Source organism: Phaseolus vulgaris, chromosome 3, assembly GCF_051622355.1.
Source record: "Phaseolus vulgaris cultivar YP4 chromosome 3, ASM5162235v1, whole genome shotgun sequence".
Taxonomy (NCBI): domain Eukaryota; kingdom Viridiplantae; phylum Streptophyta; class Magnoliopsida; order Fabales; family Fabaceae; genus Phaseolus; species Phaseolus vulgaris.
The window spans coordinates 2759973-2780696 of NC_143500.1; the positions used below are offsets into that span (position 1 = coordinate 2759973).

The window sequence follows — 20724 nt, forward strand, 5'->3', positions numbered from 1 at the left end:
ATCTCGGCCACTGGTGGAGGGTCATTTTAGCTGTACAGAGTAAGGTGGAAAAGTGGGTTATGTTGTCAAAGTGATGTTTGACTTCTAAAAGTAAGAATTAAGTTTTTTTTTAAGAGCATTGATGGTTATAAAATTTTTGTGATTACCAGAAATCCAGATTCGAGAGTGTTCTACGGATTGATCAATCTAGAGTACTCTACGTAGCGGTGTAGGAAGAAACTGCCTTAAAAATTTTGATAGGTTAGCTACAAATATGAAAACGAACTTTGATTTTTGCAACTTTTTTTTATTTCTTTTATATATATATATATATATATATATATTGTTAAAAGTACAAAACACTTCTTTTTATATATAAAACATTCAAAGTTCTTTTTTTCCTCACACCATCTTCATTGTTTTGTTTTTGAATTTATCGTGGGAGATTTTACATTAAGTGATTTTTCAAATTCTAGATTTGTTAGATTATGACCAATTTGAAAGTTTAAAAATATATTTTATGGGAATAATCTAGAAATATTTTATCAATTACATGTCTCGTAAAAGTTTTTAAAATGAGTAATTCAAAAGTTTATATAATCATTAGATTTAGTAATTTGGAATTGATCTTTTTATATAACTACAAGGAAAAAAATGTCTTTAACATAAGTTTATTTTTTACAAATCATCATTTAAGTATGGTTATAGTTTTTACAGAAAAATCATTTGTTTAGAAGATATTTTTTAGTATTTTTTTTAATCTTAGAAAATATTAATTTTGTCGATATTTTTTATAATATTTAACATAGACTTCAACCCATCAATTTGTGTGAGGTTTCAAAAGCTCCGGTTAAATAATGTGGATCTTGAAACCTCCGCAAAATACTATGAATTTAAGAACTTTCATAATTTATCATGAATTTTAATGTCAAGAGTTTTTGTTGTCTTTTTTTCTCACAGCTTTTCATCAATGACAAAAAGAGTTAACATTTTGCGATCACCCTAATTCAAAGTCATTTTCTGATTAATTATTAAATAAAATTTAATTTTATAAATAACAAATAATTAGTAAATATATTAATTAAATTAGACATTATTTTATAAATTAAAAAAATAATTGGTATTTAAAATAATTTTTTGTTATTAATAAGTGGTTTCTAAATTGGTATTTAATTAACTATAAATTATTTTTTTATTTTTAAAATTATTTTTTATTTAATAAGTTTTTTTTTCTAATGTATAATATTAAAACTAAATTAACAACTTAATTTATATGCAATTAAAATGATTTCAAATTATGTCATGTGATATAATGTTTCAATTTAATTAGTTGTTGAAATTTGAATATAGAATTAGGTTAAACTCTTTTAGAGAGAGTTTTGGTATCACAATAACTCCTATTTAGCTCAAGAAAATTGCCTCTCCTAAAAAATATGATGAAAATACTTTTTCTTATTTTTTTTTAGCTTATATATTAAATATTACTATGCAATTTGACAAAACACAACTTTATACAAATACTTCATTACTATTACCATTTTGTTAACAAAATTAATGTGTAAATATTCCTTAAACTATTTATTATCTTTAGTAATTTCATTTAGAATTGGTAATAGAACTTTTATCATCCTTATTAATTAATGGTGTGACTACTTTAAGTTAAATCAATAAACAAAAGTTTTTTTTTTTTTTTATGTTGAAAAGGGAATGCACCTTTTATGGTATTAATCATTATTAAAAAAAATAGTGTTATTTAAAAAATATTTGTTGAAACCCTAATGTAGGGGTGAACAATATTGCATGGTAATTATTTATTTTTGTAATTGTTGTGTGTTGGAAGAAAAGAAAAGTAAATAATAATAATAATAATAGTAGTAGTAGCATTTTTTTTATTATCTTTTTATTATTTTAATAATATTTTTTATTATGTAAAGTTTTTGTAAAAAAAATAAATAAAATAAGTGTAGTATTTATGGATGGAAATTGATGTGATGCAATGGCATGGAGGTGCAACAGAAAGGGTAGAAATTGAAAAGCAAACGATGTGGGATTGAAAAATAGAGAGAGAAAGAGAAAGTGGCAGAAAAAGAAAAGAGAAGAAGGATCATAAAAACCTTCCCATTTGCTTCCAAATACTATACTCATTCCATCCAAAGCAACAACAACACTCTTTCCAACCAATTCACCATTTTCTCTCTCTCTCTCTCTCTCTCTCTCTGCGTCTCTTCAACAATCCTTTCACTGTCGCTCGTTCTCTCTCTCTCTCTCTCTTTCTCTCGCCGCCATTGTCAATGCCGGCGGCCTCTCCGTGTGCGCCGCTGCTCTAGCAGGAGATTCTGCGCCGGAGATTCCCGCCGCGGTTCCGTCGGATTTTTCTAGGGTTTTCTGATCGTTCGGTTCGGTTCGGGTTGCGCTCCGTGGCATCGACGACCTCATGCCTCCGCCGCGCCGACGCGGAGCGAACAAGGCGAAGGCCAATGGTCACTTGAGGTTGGGCGATCTCGTGCTCGCTAAGGTTAAGGGATTCCCGTATTGGCCTGCCATGGTGCGCTTTCTTTGTTTATCGAACTTTATTTCTGGATGTTCTTTTTCGAATTTTGTGTGTGTTTTTCAAATCTTTGTTATTCGATTCCGGATGGATGGGTGTAGTTTCGAGAATTTTTTTGGATGAGGGGCTTTTGCATTATTGGTAGGGATTTTCTTTTCGTTGAGTGGGTGCGCGTTGTTTTCATGTCGAACATCGTTAGGCTCTGATTGATCTCTGATTTTTGTTTTATCGTTATGTAATATGTTGGAGTGTTTGATTATGCTTCATCTCTCTGTTTTTGGTGATTTTTCTGTATTGTTAAATTGTTAGCTGACTTGCCGTTGAGGTTGGATTTTCGTTTGGTAGTTAATGCTGAGGTTACTGATTTTGTTTATTCTGTATGTTCAGATAAGCAGGCCTGAAGATTGGGAGAAACCCCCTGATCCAAAGAAATATTTTGTTCAATTTTTTGGGACCAAAGAAATGTGAGTCTCTCTCTCATTTCAATTCAAGCATTTATAGTTCACCACATGGTTTTAAATTCTAGTTGCTTCCCCATTGTGGTGAATGTGGTTTGCAATAACACCCTAAAGCTGTTGTGGCTACCACCGTAGCTGAGACATTGCAGCCACATCATGCAATGTACTCCATAATTTTCGCAGTTTTACCCTTAACAACGTGTGAGCAGATAGGTTGTGAAGTTATTTAGTGGATGTTTATAAACTCTTCAGTAGCTGATAATGGCTAGGTTGTCAAGTAATTGAATGAACGTTGACATATTCGGTAGTAAAATGAAAAGGCCAGGCGGATGCCATGGACCCCCCACCCACCTCGGGTCAGGTCCACTATGTGGGTCTATAGTATAGTAGGCAACCTTACCTGATTCCATGACCTGAACTTGTGGCCTCTGGGTCACATAGAGCTCATTTCAAAGGTTGCACGCAGGCTCCCCTCGATGACGAAAAAGAGAAAAATGGTTATCATGTGTATTAGCTCAAGAGTAGTAATAAATATTAGTGGACACTGATGTTGTTCAGAGCTGGAAAAGTAATACAAATGACTACTGGAGTTTGGAATTAACATCCTGACTCTTGTTGGCTTGCAGTTTGTCTGGCTGTCTATTTTAATCCCTTTTGGTTATGATTATTGCAAAATGAGCCCAAATACACAATAATACACACTAGAAAACTAGAAGAAGAAACACAAGATTTTGTACGGCTAGATATGTTAACACAAGTTCATTAGAAAACTATATATTTTCCATTTATGCACAATGCTTGTAAATAGACATTGATGATTTCTCATTAATGCACAAACATAGCTGTAGATGATTGTCACAATCTACAAAAGAATGATTGTGATAATTAAAAACAACTTTAGCAGGTATTTTACCCCTACCCATATCAAAATATATTTTCCATTTATGCACAATGCTTGTAAATAGACATTGATGATTTCTCATTAATGCACAAACATAGCTGTAGATGATTGTCACAATCTACAAAAGAATGATTGTGATAATTAAAAACAACTTTAGCAGGTATTTTACCCCTACCCATATCAAAATATATTATTTGTTCAATAAACATGTCCCCAAAGTGTTGTTCCAAGCAGTAGCATCTTGTAAGAGAGGAGGAAAGAAACTGATAGATACTATTACTAGTTAGGTGTCTGCTAGTTAGGTGTCTGCTAGTTAGGTTAGTTGGGCAGGGTGATATGGTAGAAGAAACAAGGCATATGGCCTATATATAATAGAACTGGGAGATCGATCTCAATTATTTTTGGAATTTGGGTTTGAGCCTAACATAACCTCTAAAGTTAGCTAATGAGACGAGGGTTGCTCCTCACTTACATGCACTATTTTGGTCAAGTCTCTACTCAATGTGAGATCTTCAACACACTATTTTATGTGCATGCGTGGGCAGCACTTTAGCTTTTATTTTATATTTTAAATTAAATTGTTGTTTTAATTTAAGAGCTCTTCTTTTTCCATCTTCTATTTCCTTTTTGAGTTATTTTCTGTCAACAGCATATGTGACTCATTTTAGAAATTTGGCAACCCTCCCTTGCTTAAGTGTTAAGCAGACAAATATGACATAGTCATGTATATACAAGGTCACGTAATTTGTTGACCCTTTTCCAAATACCTAAGTAATTTGTTTATTGTTTAATTCGACTGGCCATCTTGCTTTTATCTTCTTACTTTGTGCCTTTTCTTTCGCAGAGCTTTTGTTGCCCCTGCGGATATTCAAGCATTCACCACTGAGACTAAAACTAAGTTGTCTGCTCGGTGTCAAGGAAAGGCAAAATTCTTCGCCAAAGCTGTTAAGGAGATCTGTGCAGCATTTGAGGAGTTGGAGAAACAGAAAGCTAGTGGTTTGAAAGAGGACACTGATGATTCACATATTGGTTCAGGAACTCCTGTTGTTGGGGTAGTGGCTCCCCTAAAGGATGCCACTGATGCTGTGGTACTAAACGTAGAAAAAACTAACACATATGTGGGAGATGCTGGCTCAAATTTGGAGCAATGTACACAGAGATGTGAAGTAAGTGGTAGCCAAGGTGCAAAACCTTCTTTGTCTGGTCGTCCAATTGACAGTGCTTCTCCAGCGTTGTCCCCTGTGCTTGAAACTAAACCATCAATTGGTGAAGAACTAACTAAGCATGGTAGCAAATCTGACCTTGATGAACGACCATGTCTTAAAGTTGAAGTGTCTGATATTGAGGATGTGTGCAATGTTAATGACTTAAAGCAAGCTGATTATGTACAGAGTGTTTCTACAAATGGGAACAACTCAAGAAAGATTGTTAGTGGCTCAAGGAGAAGCAAAATTGCAGATGATAGAAAAAGAAGTGGTGAAGTTAGTAGAGCATATTTGAAGGATGAAAGTTGTGCAGGTTATGGTGGTCATTCTAGGTCTGGAGAGAAATTGAAAGATAAAAAAAAGGGGAAAGATTCATTTTCTGTTAAATCAGACTCTGATATTAACAGTGGAAGTAAAAATAATAACTTGCTGAAAGTTAAAACAAGTCTTAAGGTTAAAAATGAGTTACAAGAGAGCTTTGTATGTTTAGAGGCTGAGAGAAAAAAATCTTTTAAGCAAAACAAAACCCAAGTTCATGGAAAACGTAATTTGGGAACAAATGAAAGCTCACATGCTACCAAGAAGCTGAAGTGTATGGATAACAAAGACAACAAAACTTCAAAATCTCACTTGGAAGATGGGAATAGTGTTTTTCCTAGCTCTCCTGTTGTTGATGACAAAGAATTCAAACAAACAGAGTTCAAAAGGTCTACATCACGTTTGAAAACAGAAAAAGGTTTGCCATCAAGGGGTCAGATCAACATTGTAGGTTCTGATTATTCTGCTGGTGAATTGCTGCCTGAGACAAAACATCATACCCAAGTCCAGCAAGCTATGCCTGATTCTGCTAGCATTGCATCTGGTGGACATACAGAAATGAGTTCTCTTAGATTGAAAGGTGACACAAATAATCTTACAATTAAGCAAGTGAAGAGGAGACGGAGAGCTGTTTGTGTTTTTGATGATGATGAAGATGATGAACCCAAAACTCCTGTTCACGGCATAGCTGCTAAAGATATTAAATCACCTTTTGTTTCAGAGGGTATGAAGAGCAGTGATACATTGCTAGAGAACACTGATGTTGCTCAGCTGGCTACCAAAAAACCTAGTGCACATGAGGATATCCATTTTAAAGAATCCACTTCTGAATTACATAATGACAGTTTGTTAGCTGGGCATCCTCAAAAAGAGACTGATGAAGTTATTCCTGTTCAATTACCTCACAGTCCTGGGAGATTAGGTTCAGAGCAACTGCCTCCCAAGGTGGTGGATAAATTGAGCTCCATCTCTCCTGTAAATTCACCTCATTCTCTTCATACATCAAAGTCAAATGCTGAGCAACATAAATCTTCCAAACGTGTGCTTCATGTTTCCACTAATTCTACTCAAAAGAAGGTTGATAACAGGTCTTCAAAGAATTTAAATAGCATCAGCTCTTCACCAAGTCAGGTCACTACTCATAAAAAGAAGCCTGCATCTTCAGCAGAAACTTCTAAAACTACTCCAAAGACATTGCTACAGGCAGTTGAAGTTCCTGTTACAACAGAAAATTTAAAAGAATTTGATGCTTTTCATGTCGATAGGTACATATTTTTTTAATTTTCTTTTATTTCTGTATTTTATTCTTTGGATTTTCTTTTCATTTCCACTTCTTTATTTATATTATTACAGAATTGAGGTGGGCATGGAAGAAAAAAATAGTCTGTACACTGTTTCTAGGACTCCAGATAAGACTATGAAGAATCTTATTGCTGCTGCACAGGCAAAACGGAAACAAGTAGCTCAGGCTCAATGCCATCCTCTTTCCATTTACTATACTCAAGGGGGAACACCTAGCCCCTCTACCATTCAACCATTTCTGTCTGTCGCAAATAATATTGACCAGGCCGATTGGCAGGGAGTTCTTGAACACCCAACATTGGCTTCTCCATCAACTAGTGGGTATCAATCCATTTCTCAAAATCAACCTGATGCTGAAGAAAACGAGGAGAAAATAGTTAGTCCAGTGCAAAAGGATGTAAGGGGCTCTCTGAGTGGTGGTACTGATGCCGCTATTGCTCGTGATGCCTTTGAAGGAATGATAGAGACTTTGTCTAGGACCAAGGAAAGTATTGGGCGTGCAACACGTTTAGCCATTGATTGTGCGAAGTATGGCATTGCCAATGAGGTATGTTTTTTCATGTCATTTCTATTTCTAAAACAATAAATCAGATAACAACTAAAAACTTTATTCCGTATCTTCCATATCAAGTATGAGTATAAAATTGCTTTTAGTGTGCTTTTAGTCTCAGCATTAGTTATTGCTAGCTCTCTTGGAATGCTTTTTTATCAGTTGGTATACCATAAGTCCGTATTGTCACATAGGTGAATCGGTAAGCTCGGCTCTTGTTGAAAGCTAACCCTTAAGTTTTTAAAATGAAGCATTTTTGAACATTGTATTATCATGTATATATATTTAAAATAAACTAGTTAGTTTGCTTGCTTGTGTGTATCTGTGTTCAATTTTGTACTTGTAGAACATGGCAATGCTGTTTTTTGTACATTTTAAGAGTTTGTGATGTGAATATATGTTCTTTAATAATGTTAGGCTCGTACAATTACTTTTTACCTATGATGCGCAGATACAATATGCATATTGGATATAGTATGCATCTTAAATGATGATTCAATATTCTTAAAATATATAAGATGCAATACGTTTAAGATATATCTAGGTATGTATGGAAATTTATAAAACATAATAATAGATACATGATTGCAATTCTACAAATCTAAATTAAGAACAATCATATGACAAAAAATGTAATACATTGTCTTAAGTTATTTCCTATTATTTAAAAATATAATAACACTATGAATCTCATTCTTTCTTGAAATCATCTATAATGAGAACAATCTTCATTATTGGTTTATCAATACAATAGACAGTGCGTTCATGTTTCTATTATACATGTTTATATGTCTCGTGTAGTTTTTTATTTTCATAAATTATTTTGTAGGCTTGGATACTTCAATGTATGTATTGGTGAAGTATCCAAAAGTATTGGTATCAAATACATATCAAAATAGACATGTGAAGCAAATTGAAGTGCCGATTGTAACATCAATTTGATTGTTATTTTGCTTGTAATGGACTTACTTTGAAGTTTATGTTCAGGTTGTTCAACTTCTTATCCGAAAGCTGGAAAATGAAACTAGTTTTCATCGTAAAGTGGATTTGTTTTTTCTTGTTGATTCCATCACCCAGTGCTCACATAATCAAAAAGGTGGGAGTATGTACCACATAGTACACTGTTAGTTGCATTTGTTATGATGTGTCTGTATCTCACTCTTTTCTCTATTAGCTACAAATTTGCAAGTCTCAGGTAGTGGCTTTAATGACAACATGAACTGTAATCGTAAATATACTTTCAGGCATTGCAGGAGCCTCATACATCCCAACAGTTCAAGGAGGGTTGCCACGTCTTCTTAGTGCTGCTGCTCCCCCTGGGGCTAGTGCTTCTGAAAATCGTCGCCAATGTCTCAAGGTAAGCTCTTTCCTTTGGTAAACAGAAATTTTGTTTGAGAGGAAAAAATGGCAGTATAAAGAGGAATATAATTATACTCCAAAACAGAGCAATAAAACCAATAATGCAACTTCCACACTTTATTTATCAGCATTGAAGCAGACTGAATGCTCTAGATAGAAGCCATAAATACTATTACTTTGCCAGACTTTTTTTATCTCTTATAAACTACTTTAAAGTTAAATTTAAAAATAATAGCTTTAGGGTTTAATGTTGAAGTTGTTTGGTGTTTTTATACTTTTTAAGCTTGGAAGTTACTTTTTAGTCAAAAATTTCCGTGTAGTGCAATTGTAGACCTGAAAATTTGGAATTATGAGGGAAGGAGATGGCAAAAGTTCCTAAAATTCACTACTTTTTTTAAAGCTTATTTATCTTTATTATTTTCATTAAAAACTACTATTTTGGATGCCCTTTTTGTTTGTCTAGCTTCTCCTTCTAAGGAAAAAAGAAGCCTAAAATGACTGTACCAAACACTACCTAGTGTTTGGTAAGCTCAATAAGTTGAAATAATGTGATAGAACTGGTGTCAAAACAGTGAGAAAATTGAATTTAATAGAGAATAATAGTTAGAGAATCAATCAACCACTACAAAAATAGCATCCTTTGCCCTTGGCTTTAGGAAGACCATTATCTAGATGCATAGAGCTTGTTATGTCATTGGATCTTTAGAAGAAATGACTCTGAGGATCACCACCAACATTTTCTAATAAGTGGGAAGGCACCACAATTTTTTGCGTGCAGCGAAAGCAATAAAGAAGGGAAGGGACATTATTGTCCTCATTTGTGTACACAAATCAAATTGTAGCACTTGAGACTCTGGACTACTTTCGGTGATAAGAGAGAATAAAAGAATGTTCACATACCTACCTCAATTGTTCTCAAAAGAGAATTGTGTCATAGACATACTGGGGTTAGACACAATAACTTGCTGTGAACTAACTCTGATCCCCTTGATGATCCTATATCAACAATCATTGAGAACACCTGTTTCAAAATATCACCAAAGTAAGCTACAGTGTAGATTGAATCTCCCAATCTGATTTCTTATCATCTGTAGAATTAAGAGAGGATATTTTGTAGGATTATCTATTAGTTGATTACAACTTTCTTTAATAGGATATAATCAAAGGTAGTTTTCTATAGGAGTGTTTTTGTGCCAGTTTTTGTAAGTGGGTATACTGTGTGCCTGAGGGATATTAATTTGTTTGTTTTTACATGTGTGTGTGTGGAATGCAGGTTTTAAGGCTGTGGCTTGAGAGGAAAATTTTTCCTGAATCTGTTCTTCGTCGTTACATGGATGATATGACAGTTAGTTGTTCTTTTAGGCGTCCTTCTCGAGCCGAACGGTCTCTGGATGACCCAATTAGAGAATTGGAGGACATGTTTGTTGATGAGTATGGAAGGTGTGAATTTTTTTGTTTCATTGTTGTTATTAGGTTGGAAGCTCATTTTTGTGTCTGATCTCATTCTTATGTAATGTTTTCTTTCTAATAGTCTTTTGTTATTTCTAGACTATTAGTCTCTCGTAAAGAAAGAAAACAGATACAGCAAAAAATGGAATATATCCATTTGGAATTATGGCATATCAATGAGCTTTACAATATAGTTTGTAATCAAAAGGAAGAAGTGGGTTGAAAATAGTTTCATTAATTTGTATGAATTTAAATTGGTTTCTAATTGCATTTGTCAAAATTGTTTTGAAAAAGCAATCCTGCAGGATTTTCTTTTCTGACCTACTTTGACTGAAAACTAACTGTATATTCTTGATTTAAGCGGTGATTGTCAAAATGTAGTGGAAAGATTCTGGTCTAGTGCAGTGGCCAACAAACTCTAGACTCCACTGATATAGGAATTATTTAGGTGCTAAGTAGAATACAAAAGGGGGGGAGAGAGAAGAATAACAGATCCAAGAAACTGTGATCTGCACTTCATTATCACTTCAGTGTCTAAAATGTACAGCAGCCTGCTTTAGTTATTGGCGGCTATCCTGCAGCTTACCATTATAAAATCCCAACTAACAATAGCTGCCCAAATAATCAACTAACATCCTCTTTTTATTTATATTCACACACCACTCTAATTACCGTTATAGGAAACAAGAAATTGTACATGGAACATGTTAGAGATCTCATATCGACTATAAATAAGGCCAGTTTATAGTATATAAGTGAGTACAAAACCTCACTTTACGAACCGGTTTTGTAAAGTTGAATTAGGCTTAAAGTCCACTTCTTAATATGGTATCAGAGTTTTATGGGTGAGGTTTAAGTCTAACTTAACCTTACAAAATTAGCTCATAATGTGAGATTTTGTAAGGTTAAATTAGGTTTAAAGTTCACTTCTTAATATGGTATTAGAGTCATTTAGAGCCTATCATAGCTAGAATTTGTTGGGCTGATCATTTCACTCGCTATAGGATCAATATCAAACCACTCTTAAATATATAGTCACACGCACAAGTCTACTTAATAGAACATATTTTTTTTCTATTTGCATTTTCCTATTTTATATCACTCAACATGCTATTAATGATATTAAGATTTACTTCGTTTTATGAAATACAACTGTCTTGGTTGTTTTCTACTCTATTGATAAAGCTTTCTAATTCTAATTCTTTTTATATATCTGGATGTGTACCAGTAATACATTTCAGCTGCCTGGCTTTTTATCTTCTTGTGTGTTTGAAGAAGATGAAGACAATGATTTTCCTAGTAATGCATCTCCAGCAGATGCCACTCGCATTATTGTGGATTCAGAAACTTCTACTGTCACCCCAAGTGACAAGCGACATTGTGTCTTGGAGGATGTGGATGGTGAGCTGGAAATGGAAGATGTTTCAGGTCACCTTAAGGAGGAAAGACCTTTATTGCTGAACAGTCCTTCTGAAAAGAATTCTCAACTTCAGGGCTCAGAGATGATTTTGGATCCAGCTTCGAACATTTCTGCAGAGATACCTGATATTCTTGAGGGTTCTCCTCCTTTGCCATTAGATTCACCCCCTTCTCCCCCACCTTTGCCTTCTTCACCTCCTCCTTTGCCACCCCCAAGCCCTCCACCTTCACTGATTTCTCAAACATCTGGGCCTGGTCAGCCTCCGCTTTTCTCCCAGACAACAGTGCCACCTCAATCATCGCAACAGTCATCACCATTGTCAGGGTGTCAGCATAGTGTACCTCATGATTTTAGTGGCTCAACCAATGTAAGATGTTTTGGCTTTCAAATATCACTGGTTTGTTTTGGATTTGTTTGCTTTGATGGTTTTGACAAATCGAGTCATCCTCCCTACAGGGCAACCAAATAGTTCAACTGGCTGGAAATTCTTTAACTGGAAGTCACAATAGTTCAGTTGTCAAAAGTGAAATATTGCAACAGCCATCTGCTTGCTTTCCTGCAATGGCAGGCTGCAACTCTCAAGAACCTTCTGGTTTTAACCCTCCAAGGCAGTTAGAATATGGACAAAATGATATGTATCTAAATTCTCAAGGCCCTCAACCTAATATGCAATTTCAGCCGGCTAACCCACCATTTGCTCCAAGACATATGCATCCTGCCCTACCCCAAAATTCATCCAATCAATATTCATATCCAAAGCCTACAATTCCACAGCACCTTCCACATTCTTTCCATCCCCCCTTCTCATTGCCATCAGTTCCAGATGGGCAGAGACAATTTGGTGCTAATGAGCAATGGAGGATGCCATCAAGTGAATTTATAACAAACAATCAGCAGGGTCTATGGATGGGGAGAAATCCTTCATGTCCTGGTGGTCCTCCCTTTGGCCAGGAAGGTATATTCAGCTTACTGAATCCAACTGATTATCAAAGTAAAATATTATTGATGTTTTGTGCTGTTTAGTTTGTTTGTATTTCTTATTCCTGAATGTTTGTCATTAGCTTTAGCTTTTCATGAAGACTTGCATTCATCTATTTTTTTAGTATTTTTGTGCTGTGAGTACAGTTTAATGTTATAAATTCTGTTTTAATGGTGATAATGATAGGTTTTTTTCGGCCACCACTAGAAAGACCACCAATAAACAATGTAGGTTTTCAGCATCCAAATCCTAGCAACATACCTGCTCATCCGATGACAGGTATCTTTTGTTATTTTGCATTTCATCACTGTTTCCTGGCTCTTGGTTTCTGGCTTTGAGCTTCCACTTCTTAATAAATTACATTTATGCGTCAAGATCATTAATTCCTTCTTCAGGACATGGTGTTCCTCAGATGTTATCCTGTAGACCAGATATTCCTGCACTTAATTTTTGGAGGCCTACCTGATGCTGATAGAAATATTGTAAAATTCATCTGTACAATTGATGGGTAAGTATTGTCTATTGTATTCATATTTGTGCCTTGTTTGAAATGTTTACATAACTTAATTGTTTACGTCAAGAGGAAAATTACTTTAAATTAATGATCTTTGCTGCCTATGCATGGAATCAGTTTCTTTCATTATAAAAAATTAGGTGGTTGTATATATACTATGCTTTTTCTAAGTTTTTGGTCAGTTTTTATTCTGAAGAAAAATATTATTTCGTAGTTCTAGGTTGTCATACTGAATTATGATTGTCATTCTACCTTTCAGTGCCGATGCTGGTGGATCAACTATCGAGGTTACACATTGTGGTTTGAAGTTAGATTCACTTGTGTAGGACATACGCACAACTCCCCCTAAAGAAAGTTTTGAAAACTTGTGGAGGCTTTTGGCAGGACTGTGTATATTATAATTTTTCCTGACAATGTATCCCAAGAACATTTGCTTCCAAGTTTAGGTCCTTGTTTCTGACTTGGTTAGTTTGTCTGTTCTCATCCCTTGTAATTATTACATAAGATCGCTCTCTTTATATTGAAATTAGTTTCATGCACTCAATTTAAACTACAATAGTGGAAGTTAATTCTAGCAAAGCAATTGTTTTCTCTTCTCAAATTTTATTTTCTTGATTCTTTTCAGTGTTTTGTAAACTTGAAATGTTCAGTGTGTTTTATTGACTTCAGTGTCTGACCTGTCGGTATGTATTAATTGAGTTATGAAGCACTTAAATGATACCAATCTTTTAATTAATTGAAAAGAAAAAGTGCGGTAATTGATGGCAGGTGTTAACTTTGTTTTAGTGGATTTTTTTTTTTTCATATTGCTGAATATTCACTCCGTGTAAAAATTTAGTTTATTCATATTCATTTATGCATACTACCTTTTTCACCTGCTGTTCTCCCTGATATTCAAAATTTGTTTTAGAATATTGTCCATGATGCCTATACCGGGAAACAATAAATAATATAGGTTGAATGTGTCTGCTATTTCCCATGAAAGTTTCTGAAAGGAAAATTTAACCAGGGTATGGGGAAGTCGTGATAATTTTTTGTTTTGATAGAACCCATTGGTTTGGTGATTCAAGCAGTAGGAAGGAGAGCACCTAAGTGGGATAAAGGCCTAAAGTTTGATTTTCTATTTTGACTTAGAATTATAAATCTGTTTCCCATTTTGATCTGCTTTGGTGAATAAAATAGGTGATGGTATCTACAGTAAAGTTGGAAGCATATTATGAGGTATTGGTGTTCAACATGTAAACCAGGTGAAAAGTCAGTTTTGTCAGAGGCAGCCCTTGGTTTGTTTTATTTTAACATTTTAATTGAAACTGTGATTAATAGCACACTTATAAGGACATGCTTCCAAAATTTGTTAGAGTACCTTTAACTCAGTATTATCTCATCTTTGGCCAAAATATCTTTAGCTTGGCCTCAACTAGAGTATTTATAACTTAGGCCTTGCTAAAATATCTTTGACTCAACCTTGGCCAGAGTATCCTTAACACGACCTCATCAACAAAGTCCACCAAATGGGTCTGTAGGGAAAACATTAAGTGATTGGCCTCAACAAATCATGCCAACTTGAAGCAAGGCAAAGCTAAAGCAGTCATACCAAGCACAAGGAGACGAATTCAACCATATAGAGTACAACAAACAAAGTTAATAAACAAGGCAAGGGTTGCCTAAAAGTGTAAAACCTTGTAGATGATTCATATGAACCTATTCTTGAAACTCTCAATGCAAGACATTTTGAATTTCCAAATGGAAAAAGTGCAAGGGAGAATGATTTCCATTGCATAAAGAAGAAGAACAAAGGTGATTTTGACGATGTACCCATTGTCAAGACCAAAAATATGAGTGCATCTTTTAGCCACCAAGTGAGCTTTAATAATGTTTCCATTGAGACCAATCTTCACTGTATAAACTAGTGAAAATCTGAAATGGACCTGTTAGGGAGTAAAGGGACAAAGTTCATAAGTTTTATTGGTGTGTAAAACATCAATTTCCTCCAACATCAACTGTTGTGTGTAGGGATTACCAATGGTTTCACTTGTAGAGTTAGGAATAATTGTAGAATCGAAAGAAGGGATAAAGGAGAAATAGGATGGATATAAACAATCATAATTAAGAGTAAAAGCACATAAAGGGTTAACGTTTCAAGAGGATCAAATACTGTTTTTCAAAGCAATAAGAAGGTTTGATGCAGGAAACATAGGCAAATGGACGTTTGGAACAGGATATTATGTTTGAGGATTAGTAGATGCAACCGTCAATGAAGGTTAGTGGAGGTGGAGTACAGGCAATTATTGGAGTTAGAACAATGACTAGAACAACTAGTGAAAGTAATGATAACCTTTTTGAATGTGAGAGTAACAAGGATTGAAAGACTTGGTGGAGAGTTGTCTTTACATAGAATGAGATCATGGACAAAGCAAGTGCAACCAATTACATAGAGAAAATAATGTATAAAGGAGTAAAACACCTCACTGTTAAAAACAATTAGACTTCTTTCTTAACAGGTTTAAACTCCCTATGTTTCGCTTTGTATAGCTTTTGTGATTTTTTTTTTGTTTTTCAGCATAGGTTTTGGCCTAGTCCCCCTATGTTTGTTTGTGTCTTTTTTTTCTGTTTTATGTTATCTTTCATGTGATGGCATATGATAGTTGAAATCTAGGGTGTCAGCCTAACTGAGATGTCAGATTTCATTGTGATGCCTAATATGAGTTTATAAAAAAAAATAAGAACAAGCAAGACATGGGTTGATAAGATAACATTTTTGTGTAACACTCCGGAAGCGAAGAGAAAGATTATAATGAAAGAGGAAGGTACAATCTATTTCAGCTAAGTGACAAATTTTCCATTTGACATCATTCTATTGTTATGTGTGGGCAATGGCATTTCGTGAAAAATTCCCAACAAGGTTAGAGAATACTGGAATTGGGATATATATATATATGCATTAGTAATGTACAAAATTTTTAATCGTAGTACTAAATTATTTGTGATCCTCATTCGAGAAACCTTGTAAGATGGAGAAAACATTAAAGTTATTTCTCACTAAAAGTATTTGGTTATATGAGAAAAGTCATCAATACAAGTGACTAAATAGAAATAACGTAAGGTTGAATAGACTTGACCAAGACCCCAGATATTATTGTACGAAAGAAAAAGGTGATAACATGTATTCACATGTTGATTGTGAGTATGATGAATATGTTTGTGTAATTAACAAGACTCCTCTTGGGTATTCCAAATTATTCTGTCAATGTTATTCTTGTTTAAAGATTGTTGATATTTTAAAAATATTTGAAATTTGTATAGTTGATTATCAAACTAATGTTTGGAGTACTGTCATTATATTTAGGATTTGATGATTGTTATCCATGTTCTTGTGGAAGTTAAATTGACATCTTTGTATTCAAGATTTTCTACATTTTAGTTGTGATTATATCATTATTAGTTATTTATCGTTGTTTAAATGTTGCATTTAACTCTTATTAATGTGTCAGTACTGAAAATTTGATTGACTAAATGATGGCACATTTGCTGGCACGTGTCTTTTAAATTGACCTCGTTACTTCAGTGAAATTAGAGAGCTGCTTAGTCACTCATTATATTTCCTTGAGCTATCCAATCTGTAATGGTGGTGTTCCTCTTGTTCAAGGACTATTTATATTTATATTTTTATGAACGGTTCATTGTTTTTGGAAATTCATATTTGGATTAGTCTTTGGACAACCTGAAAGTTGTCCTTTATATTTGGGATTTTGTCAGTTGTTGACCTTATTTTTTTATTTACATTTTTAAAATTTACTGTTTTAAGTATCACTTTTTTATGATCATGATGTCCAATTATGACTCTTCTGCATGTTGATTCAATGTAAAATACTAGCACATTATTACAGTTTGCGTTCATTTCTTATTAGGATCCCATTTGAAGAAATTTATTATGTCACAATTTAGTGTTATTTGGATTACATGATTAACAAAATCACAGTTTTCTCAAAGATTGAGTCAGTAGCAGGGACAGTAGAGACACTGAGCATAAGCATTATGATAGTTCCTTTAGAAAGAGAGGGAATTTTAACCAGGATATGTGCTTGAAGATAAAGTTAGAGATATTGCTGTTTGGCACAATTAGAATTTCTTCTTGATTTAGCTCATTCAGGAACTTAATATTTCTTCTGGAGTCATAACTTCAATGACAAGTGATATAGAATTAACAGCAATAACATGTTGAATATTTGTCAAACTACAATCAACAGCTATTTCCCATTATGTGTTGTATAAGACTAGTTTAGAAACAGGTGTCGAATTACTATTTTTGTGTTAGGTGGCTACTATCAGTGATGATGACCAATCTCTTCCTTTACTAATGCTGGAGATTTGTTATTGGCCTATAAGTGTTCTATTACGGGCTGAGTTCTTTCTGATATAGAGAGGTTACACTGCTTGCGTTTTTTAAAGTTTGACCTTCTTGAGCTAACTGTTTACTTTTTGTTTCTCTTTTTTTATCCTTTAAAAAAAATTCTACAATAAATATTTTCCCTGCTTTTTTAAAGGTTTTAGAGTAGAAGAAAGCTGGTAGGTTGTGGAGTTGATGTCTTGCTGGAAGTGTGGATTATGTTGAAAAACTCACATTTGATGATTGCTAAAATATATGAAATATGGCCCTGTTATGTTGTATGAATTTCATGTTGCTTGAGCTAGGTTACTTGGTAATGTGTATAAAATATTAATTTCCCGGGTTAGGATGGTGTTTGGTTTGTTTTATATGTTCATATTTAGTTTCTTGTTTGATACCTTTCGTTTGTTTGATGTTTCAAGGATTTTGTGCAGAAATAGAGAAAATATGATTTTATTTTTCACCATTTAGTTAACAAATCTTTTTGTAATTTATTAATAAAGCCTCATTTGACAATTAAAACAAATCTGATACATCAAATATCCTTCAGATCTACATGATGCTGAAAGGGGAGAATCATATAAAAAAATGGGAAGTTGTCATCAAAGAACATTGCTGTAAAATTCCAACACGCCGATTTTCCATTGATTATAGCTGATCTCAGAAATGGTATTTAATGAGCGTTTCATATTCTGCTACTTAAAGTTGTGGATTAAAGGTATGAACACTGTAATGTTAATGATTATATTAAGGGTTTGTTAGGAGAAAACTTGTAGAATAAGAAAATAAGAAGGGAAAATAAAATAAGTTCATACATTAACTAATTTGCAAAAATGATCTTATATTAGCCTTTCTGAAATCTAGTTTTTAATTTCTGTGTAAGTTAATTTTAGTTTATAGGATTTATTTTAATTTTCTTTTCTTGGAGTTTATGGAAGAATTTCTCCAAATAAGCCTTAAAATTATAAAGTTGTGTGCATGTTTATGTTTTTTTAGGAATTAAAGCACAAGTGACTTTGAAATGCATATAAGTAAAACTTAAATGCAATCTAAATGTTTGTTTATAAACATTATTATGCTGAGAATCTTTACAAAATTAACAAATTTTGTAGACATCTTAATTTATTGCAACTCATTCATGGATTTTACAGAGTTATTGAGAAGAGCAGGTACTTGAAGTTTTGCTTTTATACAAGAGCTCATATCACCATTGCTGAAAAACAGGTTGAACTTTTTGGTTTGGTTTTTCTATCGTAACATTTCAATTTAGGCATAGCTGTATACATTGCTTTGCATGGATTGTTCGTTGATATTGTGAGAGATTGTAGCTAGGACAGTCATGCCATGGCTTTTGGATTGTGACACAATCATGGACACTTTATCTTGATGGCATGTCATGCTCTTTAGTATAAAATATATAATCCTATTCTTGTATTCAAGCACGTTATAAATATAATGCTTGAGTTGCATGTTAACCTTTCTATGCTGCTGAAGAGGAATTTTGAGTAACTTGAACATTTCAGGTTTTTTTGTAAGCGGAGATGGAGATTCGTATTACCTTTCTCATGTTTACAATGTGATTACTGAATGAACAATGAACAAGGTCAGACACTCAGACTCACATTGCATCCGAAACTCTAGATCTTCGAACTAGATAGTTGACATGGAGGAACTTAATTTCTTGTTATGTATTATACATACAATTTCTATGCTTGTGAAGGGCTAAAAAAATTTAGTAATATATTTCTGAATAGGATGACGTTTAATTGCACATTACGATGTTCAGATAGTCATGCACATCTTAATACACTTCTAGTTATTTTGTATACATACGGAAGAATCTTGAACAAAGATCTTTTTGTATTTCACTGTAGAAATCATTTCTGATGCCTGTCATTCTGCCTTCCCCATCAATCAGCAGATCAATTTAGTACCTTTTAAATACCTTATTTCATGCTTTATTATCATAGTTCATTGTTAGGGAAGATATGAGAGATTGTTGGTATCTGATTCTCGACTATCATCTCAAAATTGCATGAGGGTTTTTCTTATTTGAAGAATCCGATTTCTAAGCATCACAAAAGAACATATTTTACATTTAACAGTCTCTTTAGGAACTAACTTCACTAGATGTTTTAAGGACATATTCTCTCTGGACATTTGAAATTGAATGAGAATTGACTCCCACAAACTTGGATATAGATCCAAGGTAGTTATCATCTTAGATATGTTTTTTGTTTGTTTCCTCCACCTCCCAAAAATTTAATTTACTCTATATCTTTTTCATTTATAAAACGGGAGGGATTGTACATTCAAAATGTATTTCTCGATCCAGAAATTCATTTTGGAATGTACACTCTAAAATGAAAAAATATATATTTTGGAATGGACATTCTAGAATAGAAAAAATATAGTTCAGAAATGTATTATAGATTGTACATTGTTATATAAAATCTTAACTTCTAACTTTCAAAAATGTGCAATGTGAGAAGGGTAAAATTAAAATTTCAAATTATTTTGAGGTTGTAGCTTTGAGAAAATAGGGTGCAGAATGTAAGTGACCTAATTGAGTTAGGTTAGCCGGCTACATATAGTTAGTACTAGTTTGATTTTTTTTTTTTGCACCTCCAGAGGTTAGGCAAAAGATCATTTTGTCTTTAAAAAATACATTTTGGATTTTATAATATAAATATATATTTTTTATTATATCTTTTGGATTGTATAATTTGAAAGGTACTTTTGAATTATAGAAATTTTTTTTCTTTAAAAAGGTACAGCATGGATTATAAAATTCAAAATATATTTCTATTTAGAAATACTTTTTAAATTCTGTAATCTGGAAATATTATTGGATTTTATAATCTATTTTTTTAAATAAACTCGTTATGGATTATAGAATCCAAAACTGGAATATATTTGTAATTACTTTCCAAATTTTAGATCAATAATAGAATAAAAGATATTTTTAGTATTTTAAAAAAGTTGGGTGATATAATAAGTTAAGGTGAAGAGACAACCTTAATAGTATTTAGTAGTATTGTTTTAGATTCTAATAAAGAAGGTAGGTTGGCATGTTAACTTAAATTTCTAATTATAAATTACATTTAAAATAATTAAAAATATATTTATATGAATTTTTTTAATTTTAATTCGTTAATTAATATGTTTAATTCAATGATAATTGACGTTTTTATGATAAATTACTGAAGCACAATAAATAATTGGGAATTAATTTAAAAGTGTTTATAATTTAAATAAATGCTTTTATTTTTTACACAACACAAGGTAAAAAAAATGTAACAATTTACATAATAGCACTTTTTAGTTTATTTTTAAGAAAATAATTTTAATATTT

At 33.1% G+C, this 20724-nt stretch overlaps 1 protein-coding gene across 4 annotated transcripts; it reads left to right on the forward strand.

Annotated features, from left to right (window-relative positions):
* Window positions 1–1977: 1977 nt before the first annotated feature.
* LOC137806016 (ENHANCER OF AG-4 protein 2) lies at window positions 1978–19262 on the forward strand. Of its 4 annotated transcripts, XR_011080294.2 has the most exons (15): window positions 1978–2524; window positions 2915–2991; window positions 4731–6674; window positions 6763–7258; window positions 8249–8357; window positions 8506–8618; window positions 9894–10060; window positions 11298–11856; window positions 11946–12444; window positions 12655–12747; window positions 12864–12976; window positions 13242–13446; window positions 17920–18087; window positions 18521–18593; window positions 18893–19262. XR_011080294.2 is itself a non-coding variant. In XM_068605890.2 (12 exons), the coding sequence occupies exons 1-11, from the start codon at window positions 2414–2416 to the stop codon at window positions 12932–12934; spliced, it is 4239 nt and encodes a 1412-aa protein (XP_068461991.2). In that variant the 5' UTR covers window positions 1978–2413; the 3' UTR covers window positions 12935–12976; window positions 13242–13565. The 4 variants fall into 4 exon arrangements, 1 of the variants encoding a protein (XP_068461991.2); XR_011080293.2 differs by lacking the exon at window positions 17920–18087; XR_016519445.1 differs by lacking the exons at window positions 9894–10060; window positions 17920–18087.
* The last annotated feature ends 1462 nt before the right edge of the window (window positions 19263–20724 follow it).

Bases quoted from the DNA above. Each gene is read 5' to 3' on its own strand.
- LOC137806016 (XM_068605890.2), top strand. From the start codon at position 2,414: ATGCCTCCGCCGCGCCGACGCGGAGCGAACAAGGCGAAGGCCAATGGT. The intron at 6,675-6,762 runs GTACATATTTTT...ATATTATTACAG, and splicing joins GATGCTTTTCATGTCGATAG to AATTGAGGTGGGCATGGAAG. The intron at 8,619-9,893 runs GTAAGCTCTTTC...TGTGGAATGCAG, and splicing joins ATCGTCGCCAATGTCTCAAG to GTTTTAAGGCTGTGGCTTGA.